A 10,000-nucleotide genomic window follows, 5' to 3' on the forward strand; every position below is an offset into this window, starting at 1 on the left:
TAACTAGTCATACAAATGTATTGAAATAGGAAAAACAGGGAAGAGACTGTTTACTTCTAACTTCAACCTATAGATACTCAATGACTCACTGAGCTAAGCTAAATGCTAACAAATATGCGCCAGACTGATTGCATGCAGACATGTTTAAGGTTGGCGACTATCAATGAAAAAACATCCGTGACACCTCTTTCGTGTGGGGGTCTTTGTTTTTCTCAGATGTAATTTCCTGCATTTCATCATCCCGTGTCCCGTTTCAGCTCAATACGGACATTAATTTCTAAATACAGGACGATTCCGATACTCAAGGGGCGGTTGGCAACCCTAGACACGCACAAACAGCTGAAAGGTAGCCTACTCATCAACAACTCGTCTCAGGCCATAAGTAAATGCTGTGGACTGTTCCTTTAAAAGTAGTTATTAATTGTGTTTTGCTTTTTACAAGTACGACTTTGACCACCTTCATTAGTGTTGGTGTGGAGTTGACAAAGCACAGAATTTATAACCTACATATCAATTATTCATCCAGTAGCAAGGACTTGCCCACCTTTGGCTGTCTCAGTGTGAGAACAGTTGGGCTAGCCAGCTGGTGCTTCCAATAGCCAGATGCTCGGTTCATAGAGTCATCTCAGAGTCACAGTATGTTTAACACTTCGTTATTCTATTTTCTCAAGATGCTTTGTCACATTTACATTAATGGTTAATGTATAACGGTTACTGTATAACTGTCAGAATATTTAAATAACTTAATAACCTATTTTGTATGTTCTGTCTCGATTGTATTGTTTTGATGACTGTGTTCTGGAAAGCAGGTTGCCGAGGCTTTCACTAGTCCTTCGTAGTACAGTACATGGCTGTCTGCCCAGGCTTATAGGCACTCCGGCTGCTCCTAGCGCTTTGAGAAATGGAAATTCGATGTATTAGTCAGTGCTGGTGGTAGTGAGGTTAAGAATGTGTGGTATTCTACATGCCACTACTGGGAGAAGGAGTCAAAGGAAGTGACTGCAGGCGGCCTTCTTAAAGGAGAAGTCCAGTTTTTTGAACATTAAGGCCATTTTCTGAGTGGTCTGCAATGTTTTAGAGTCCCCCTCACCGTTTATTTCATGTTTGCTGCAGTCTCTGTTATTTGGCTGATTTGGATTTGATCTCAACCAGCTTTAGAATGGCCGTCTATGAGCACCTGCAACTCTGTTCTTAAAATCACCTTAAATATTTGTTTTCGAAAGTCTTCAGCTCACAAAGTGGTTAGGAGTGTTCACTAGCAGTCCCTAACAAGTTTCAAGGCGAAATATGGCTTCTGTCATTTTTTATTTGCCATTTTGTGAAAGAAAGTGAAAGTGAAAGTGAAACTTAACTTACAAATTGCTACATAAAACACACATAAAACACGACAGATGCCATATTTCGCTACAAAAATTGCTAAGGAACACCAGTGAATACTGCTGAACACTTGCTGAGTTGCATATTCTTCAAAACAAATGTTAAAGGTGATTTTAAGAACAGAGTTGCAGGTGCCCATAGACGGCCATTCTAAAGCTGGTTGAGATCAAATCCAAATCAGCCAAATAACAGAGACTGCAGCAATCATGAAATAAACGGTGAGGGGGGCTCTAAAACATTGCAGACCACTCAGAAAATGGCCTTAATGTTCAAAAAAGTGGACTTCTCCTTTAAGGTTTACTCCTCCATGTGTTGCCAAGGGAACTAACATTGAACCATCGTTTTAGAAGATCACGAAAGGTTGTCTTTTCACAAAAAAGAGCATCGACAAGGGTAATTTGTGTCTTTCTTTCTTTCTTTCTTTCTTTCTTTCTTTCTTTCGTTCTTTCGTCCTTTCGTTCTTTCTTTCATTCTTTCTTTCTTCCTTTCTTTCATTCTTTCTTTCCCGGTTTCTGGCCTGCATGGGGCTTGTGCTTAGTTGGCAGATTTTTTAAATCCGTTGCTGATCAAAGAAGTAAAGTAACAGGGACAGGACACAAACACTCAACACAAACACTTGCGTACACTCAGATACTCAGTTACACACACAGACATAGGCTGACACACACACACACACACACACACACACACACACACACACACACACACACACACACACACACACACACACACACACACACACACACACACACACACACACACACACACATAAACAGGGAAACCCTTCTCACAAATGTATTGCATTTCTTGCTGGTGCATTGTAGTCAAAGCTACTACTACTCCTACACTACTTGAGTGTAAAACCACGAGGACTATGCACTCTGAGGGCCAAATATACAAATCTATCTTTCACAAGAAACACCTACAACATGACTTTATACAAATTATGTTATAGAAATCCAAACACCATGCAGTAGGCCTACTATTCATATAGGTGTGCAAATACTGGTTTTGTGTGCAGCGTGCATATCCAAACCTGGGAGCTTGCGTGGGTTATAATTGTGACTGTTATGTGTAAATTATGGAGGAAGAGGCGTGAACAGAGCGTCTAATTATTTATTCCCTTGGGTGTGCGAAACCTGCCACAGAAAGTGCATGTGCATTTTGGTAGCTTTATGGAAATTCACAGGCACCGGAGAACAGGGATGAATCAAGAAGCTCAACCTTTTTTTTGAAATCTTAGAAAACATGACATGGCAACATGAAGTGAAAAATTCAATGCAATTGTTTACTGTAGAAAGCAAATAAGTAGGGTTAAACGGGTCTGTGAAATCAGCCTGATGGCATACATGGTTAGGTTAATATACCCCCAAAAACAAATGTAAATCTGTCAAAGAAAATGTTTGAGTTTTGAAAGTATAGTTACTGTACATACAGTACGTGCCAGCATTATTTTCAGCAATCTGTTGCTGCTTACACAGTAAAGCTACCTATAGCTATGTGCCAAAACGCCAGCGTAATATACATTTCCTTGGTACCCTAATACCAAATTATATGCTTAAAGTGATGGTTCAGAGCAGATTCACTACAGATCCAGTAGTCCTCCCAAAGTGTGCTACCTTGGGCGAACATTAGCCGAGTTACCAAGTTATTCCAATATTCCATAAAGAATTCAAGGCAAAATCAGCCTACATACCACTGGTGCACTGTGATATTGACACTACATTACTTGTATATCACCAACTTTTGTGACATCGTAACACACACACACACTGGCATAGACAATACTGGCACGCACATGCACACGCACGCATGCGCACACACACACACACATGCTCACTCACTCACACACTGACAGTACAAAGAGAATGAAGTGTGTGACCTCCAAACAGCATGGGACTCCCGCTTGTGGGTGTAACATCTTCAGACAAACTAGAGGGAACACAGAGCACAACAGAACACCGGGGGAATGGAGTAGAACTGAATGGACTATTGAAATGGGCCTGCTTCACAATGAGTGGGGCTGTGAAATGAATACACACACACACACACACACATACACACACACACACACACACACACACACACACACACACACACACACACACACACACACACACACACACACACACACACACACGCGCGCGCTTACAAGCGGGCACAAGTGCACATGCGCACACACATACACACAACTGCGCACGCACACGCATGCACGCACTCACACACGCACAGACACAGACACACGCACACGCACACACACACACCAAATTGAGGCAGTGAGACTCTCCTCTCACTCTCTCTCCCTCTCTCTCTCTCTCTCTCTCTCTCTCTCTCTCTCTCTCTCTCTCGCTCTCTCTCTCTCTTTTTCTCCCTCTCCTCCTCTCTTCTCCTTCTCTGTCTCTCTCTCTCTCTCTCTCTCTCTCTCTCTCTCTCTCTCTCTCTCTCCTTCTCCTCTTCTCCTCCTCTCTCTGGCTGGCTTACAGGGCTGGCATCTTGTGTTTTGCTGCCCATGAAGTGTAGGGATGACTGCTAGATGATTAGAGTGTTTGCAAGGAGGGTTGACGTGACTGGGGGGTTGGCAAGGGAGAGCGTGTGTGTGTGTGTGTGTGTGTGTGTGTGTGTGTGTGTGTGTGTGTGTGTGTGTGTGTGTGTGTGTGTGTGTGTGTGTGTGTGTGTGTGTGTGTGTGTGTGTGTGTGTGTGTGTGTGTGTGTGTGTGTGTGTGTGTGTGTGTGTGTGTGTGTTTGCGAGGCGGTTTACGTGACTAGGGGGGGTTGGCAAGGGAGAGCGTTAACATGTGGTCACTGCCTGCTCCACTGGGGACGAACGCACTTGTCTCTTCCTCAGAACATCTTGCTCACCCAGTTACAGGGGCTGTTTGCCGAGCAGTGTGTCTGTGTTTTCAACAAGAGAAAGGGCCCTTGTGTGTGTGTGTGTGTGTGTGTGTGTGTGTGTGTGTGTGTGTGTGTGTGTGTGTGTGTGTGTGTGTGTGTGTGTGTGTGTGTGTGTGTGTGTGTGTGTGCGCGCGCGCCCGAGTGTGCATCTGTGCACGTGTGCGTGTGCATTTTAAAGATGAAACACATACCGGTACATCTTACATTATATACTGTATGTATTTCTACTGTTGAACTTCCAAAAAGGGCATGTCTGCCTTGGCAGCCTCAGTGTTTCAGCCAAACTGTCTCTCTCTCTCTCTCTCTCTCTCTCTCTCTCTCACGCTCGCTCTCGCTCTCTCTCTCTCTCGTCTGGAGTTTCACAGTCTTACAGGTCGACACGACAGTCAGACCTAGCCTGAGCCAGAGGAAAAAGTCTGTAAATATTGCATCATAAACAGCTGCTATTGAATATTTCAGGGCGCCGCATCTTGGATTGCAAACGGCTGGCTGCGTAGGGGTTGAGAGGGGTTGATGGGCTTGCATGTGGTGTGCGCGTGCTGTGCGTGTGTTGTGCGTGGCCGCCACACCAGAAGTCTGGGGGGGGTTAAGAAGGATACATCTGAAAGGGGACATTAGCCTTTTTTTAACATGTAATACTAAGGAGGGCGTTGGCAGGCTTATGATGCGGTCAAAAGGGGCGTTTGTTCAAAACAGGATGTGAACCAGTTCTGACACTGTTCCAGAACCACTGGCCTAGACAGTATTTGGTCTCAGAGTATTTTCTAAATGTTGAATTAACTTTTCTTTTTTTTTTTTTACTGTACACACACGTGGAATAGAGTGTGCAGTAGGAGAGGCTCTTCCAGATCCGGTTCCTCAGTTGGCCAGACAATGTTTACCACAGATACGACCTGGGAGAAATAAGAAATGATAGCTCATTCACAGCTTCCTGATAAACAATGACTACCTGTTTATTAAAAAATGCATCTATGTCTAGACGTGTTGTATAGTCTGGACCAAAGTGCTGACGGGTATTCATATATTTTAGTGCAGGAATAAATATTTTTATGTTGCCCTCAGGCTACATAAGAGGTGTATAAATTTCAGTATTTGCAGTGTAAATATTACAAATCATACAGCTAGTAAAAATGTTCAGCAAGTGCTGAAATAATTCAAAGGTTGAATAGAGGTTGTGCTGTCCATGCACCTTTATGTGAAATCTGATAAAAGTGGATTTTTATTTTTGTACACAGTACATTTTACCGTGTTATTGTAACAGTCTAAGAGTTGGATCAACACTGTGAGCGTTAAAGGTGCACTGCTTAGGATGGTGGCCAGAGTAGGTATTGCAACTATGCTGCTCATTAAAACTGTGCTTTCTATTGCCAAATGTGATCTTTTCATGAATCTTACTGAATAAAAAAGAACAAAAAACGAACACTGGAGAATATGCTGTGTATATTTGTGTGTATGTCTTTGTCTAATCTGCTCTCTACGCTTTGACTGTGCTCCCCCTTCACAGGTGTTGAAGAGCCGAGAAGAGCAAACGAGCGGAGCGAGGGAAAACCAAAAAACAAAGTGTCCGCGGGTAGGAACCAAAATAACAGCCTTAGTGCTGGATCCCCCGGGGAGCCCCAGAGAGGACGGACCCTTGAGACGACGGAGGGTGCATGGAGCGCTCGAGGACGGCGGCAGCAGTGCCAAGCTCCTCCGGGGCCTGCCTCTGGCTGGGTCTCGTTGCCACGGCGCTCACCTTCATGTGCACGGAGGCGCGCGTCACTCCCGCCCCCGTCACCCTCGCCAACTCCACATGCAGTGAGGACAAGTCCAAGTGCTCACCGGGCATCCTGCTGCCCATATGGTACCCGGAGGACCCCACCATGGGCGACAAGATCGCCCGGGTCATCGTCTACTTCGTGGCCATGATCTACATGTTCCTGGGCGTGTCCATCATCGCGGACCGCTTCATGTCCTCCATCGAGGTCATCACCTCGCAGGAGAAGGAGATCGTCATCAAGCGACCCAACGGCGAGACCATCACCACCACCATCCGCGTCTGGAACGAGACTGTGTCCAACCTGACGCTCATGGCGCTTGGTTCGTCGGCGCCCGAGATCATGCTGTCCGTCATTGAGGTGTGCGGCCACGAGTTCCGCGCCGGCGAGCTGGGGCCCGCCACCATCGTGGGCAGCGCCGCCTTCAACATGTTTGTCATCATCGGCCTGTGCGTGTCGGTGATCCCCGACGGCGAGGTGCGCAAGGTTAAGCACCTGCGGGTGTTCTTCGTGACGGCGGCGTGGAGCGTCTTCGCCTACATCTGGCTCTACATGATCCTGGCCGTCTTCTCGCCCAACGTGGTGCACGTCTGGGAGGGACTCCTCACGCTGGCCTTCTTCCCCATCTGCGTCATCCTGGCCTGGGTGGCCGACCGGCGCCTGCTCTTCTACAAGTACATGCACAAGAAGTACCGCACCGACAAGCACCACCACCGCGGCGTCATCATCGAGACCGAGTCTCGGGAGCGGGCCAAGAGCATTGAGATGATGGACGGCAAGATGGCCAACTCGCACTTTGGCGCGGCCGACGGCACAGGGGTGCCCAGCAACCTCGTGGGGCTGATTGACGCCTCTGGCGGCGGCTCGTGCGGCAAGGAGGTGGACGAGTCGCGGCGCGACATGATCCGCATCCTGAAGGTGGGCGATATGACATTATAGTCTTTTTTTAGAAAGAACGCTTAACTCCCAACTAAGTTTCTTACAAGTTCTTCGGGTGCAAGCAGACAGCAAAGTTCATGTTTAATAACAAAAGCCGCACTGGGTAACCAAGTAAATTAAAACGGCAAGAATTACACCAGGGAGTGCGTTTTTTTTAGTAAACACGATATGACGTTATTAAATCGTGAATTGTGAAATCAAGTACAACATCGTCTCGAATCTGCCAAAGTGGAGAAATCAAATACATCGTCTTACATTGAGGATGTTTACTATGAGTATCAGAGTGATGTCTACTTACTTAGTGTTGTTGTCTTCACTTTTACTCTATTAATTATTGTATTACAATTGTGCACTTTAAGAGAGTGTCATCAGTGTGTTTGCATTTAATTAATTGCTAATTACAAATTGCAAGTATAGAAAATGCTGTGTTTTTGTTTTTTTGTCGTTTTTATTATTTAGATGGAAGATCCGAAGATCGTGATTAAAAAATCGGAATCGTAATTTTATATTAAATCGCGATATGACATTTTTGCCATATCAACCACCTGTCCTGTGCTATGTAAATATATATTGTATTGTATTGTATTGTATTGTATTGTATTGTATACAGTAGACTTAGTAAGTCACCATGAACGTAACTAAAGCAAAGGGAAATACTACAAAGCTGGTTCAGGAGTAAACCAGGTTAAGTTAAGAGGTAAATCTTCTAATAGAAGAGCCTGGAGTCCTCATTTTCTGTGATATGACGTTTTTTTTTGCCATATTGCCCACCTCTACCTAAAGGACCTGAAGCAGAAGCACCCGGAGAAGGAGCTGGACCAGCTGGTGGAAATGGCCAACTACTACGCCTTGTCGCACCAGCAGAAGAGCCGCGCCTTCTACCGCATCCAGGCCACGCGCATGATGACCGGCGCCGGAAACATCCTCAAGAAGCACGTGTCCGAGCAGGCCAAGCGCAGCGCCAGCGTCCAGGAGGTGATATGATATTTGATTTGTATCTGTATTGCATGTGCTAGGTAGGTAGGTAGGTAGGTAGGTAGGTAGGTAGATAGATAGATAGATAGATAGATAGATAGATAGATAGATAGATAGATAGATAGATAGGTTCCATCCTTTACCTTACACCGGCAAAGGGTAAAGGGTAAAACTTGTACATGTCTGAAACAAAAGAAAACAAATGACTTGATTTGTTATTGTTTTTGTGACACAGCACAAACTGAAAAACTAAAAGAAGTCAACACTTTATTTTAAAGGGCCTTTAATTATTACATTAGATTGCATTTGGCAGACACTTTTTTACCAAAGCGACTTACAATCGAGGACATAATCATCGCCAACAAAGAATATACAGAACAACAAGTGCAGATGCAAAGTAGGGTTAGTTTTTTAAAAGTAAAGTGAAGTAGAGTTCACACACCTACACATCATGTCATTACACCCAGGTTAATGTATGGTATTCTATCTTCCTCGCTGAAGGTGCGGGTGGACGGTGACCCCACGGCTGAGGGCGAGTTCGTGTCGCGCATCAGCTTCGAGCCGGCCGCCTACCAGTGCCTGGAGAACTGCGGTGCCGCTGTGCTCACGGTGTCCCGGCGCGGCGGCGACATCTCGCGCACCGTCTTCGTGGACTACAAGACGGAGGACGGATCGGCCAATGCCGGCGCCGACTACGAGTTCACCGAGGGCACGCTAGCTTTCAAGCCCGGCGATGTGGTCAAGGAGATCGCCATCGGCATCATCGACGACGACATCTTCGAGGAGGACGAGCACTTCTTCGTCCGGCTCACCAACGTGCGCGTCCTGGAGGAGGTCCCTGGAGTTGGCGGTGGTGGAGGAGGAGGAGAAGAGATGGAGGACGAGGAGATGCTCTCGCCCAACAGCCTGCCCTTCCCCAAGGCCGTACTGGGCTTCCCCGCGGTCGCCACGGTGACCATCCTTGACGATGACCACGCCGGCATCTTTACCTTCGAGAGCGACAGTGTGCACGTCAGCGAGAGCATCGGCATCATGGAGGTGAAGGTGCTGAGGACTTCCGGGGCGCGGGGGACGGTCCTCGTGCCCTTCCGCTCCGCGGATGGTTTGGCTAAAGGCGGGGGCGAGGATTTCGAGGACACCTACGGGGAGCTGGAGTTCAAGAATGACGAGACCTGGTAAGAGAGGCGATTTCTTTTTCACTTTAATGCTGTTATCTGCTGTTTGGTTGGTGTTGTGTAAGGACGTGTGTCACTCGTAACATAAATGGGATTTATGACAATGTCCTCTAATGCATTGCGATCATAAGCAGGCTATTTTGTTTTGCTCTTTATTTGCTTATTTATTCATAAATAATACAAAGTGATCAGGAAATTATACGCGAGAGCCTGTTTTCCTTTAATGCTGTTATCTGCTGTTTGCTTGGTGTTGTGCAAGATGCTGTCACTCATGTCATGTGACTGTTTGTGCAGATGGAGGGTCTGTATACTCTTTACTGAAAAGACTCGACTACATCATAACAACATTGCTATGACATTACAGAAAGCCTTAGGGAGCAGATTAAAACTTGGTCATGACTTTGGTGACAGTAAGGTTACAACATAGGCTCTGTGCCCATGATATAAATTGAATCTATGACAAGGCCTTCTAATGCCGTTGCGGTCATATGCAGGCTGTTTTGTTTGCTCTTTCTAAAATGAATATAAATACCTATATCCATAAATACCGTATACAAAGTAATCAAGACTCCCTAGGTTTGTGCATCAGCAATTTCCTAGTAAGTCCATGAGCTAGCATGTGCTAAAGTTAGCAATCCGAATGAATCAGAGTGCTATTTGATTCGACCATTTCAGCGTTCCTTGAGTCGTCCTCGGCCTGGAGGTTGCATTTGGGGCTGTGTCAGCTCTGGTTTGTCTGTGACTGCGAAGGACATTAGGCCTCTCGCGCGTTGAAGGCCGGGAGAGATGGGACGCATCAGAGCTAGCGTCTACTGCTGAGTACAGGCCCAGAGGATAGAGGCCTGCCAAGGCCTGGGCCCAAGCTCTTTCTATGAGGTAACCAAT

General features: G+C 46.1%; 1 protein-coding gene across 1 annotated transcript in view; it reads left to right on the forward strand.

Moving 5' to 3' along the window:
- The window catches only part of slc8a3 (solute carrier family 8 member 3), a 177,526-nt gene that overhangs the window by 22,209 nt on the left and 145,317 nt on the right, over positions 1-10,000 (forward strand). Inside the window, exons 2-4 of the mRNA XM_063223935.1 lie at positions 5,774-6,944; positions 7,749-7,940; positions 8,442-9,115. Of these exons, the coding sequence (XP_063080005.1) occupies positions 5,922-6,944; positions 7,749-7,940; positions 8,442-9,115 (1,889 nt within the window). The 5' untranslated portion in view covers positions 5,774-5,921. The remainder of the gene's footprint in view (positions 1-5,773; positions 6,945-7,748; positions 7,941-8,441; positions 9,116-10,000) is intronic.

This window comes from Engraulis encrasicolus, chromosome 19 (assembly GCF_034702125.1).
Source record: "Engraulis encrasicolus isolate BLACKSEA-1 chromosome 19, IST_EnEncr_1.0, whole genome shotgun sequence".
In the NCBI taxonomy this organism is placed as follows: Eukaryota; Metazoa; Chordata; class Actinopteri; order Clupeiformes; family Engraulidae; genus Engraulis; species Engraulis encrasicolus.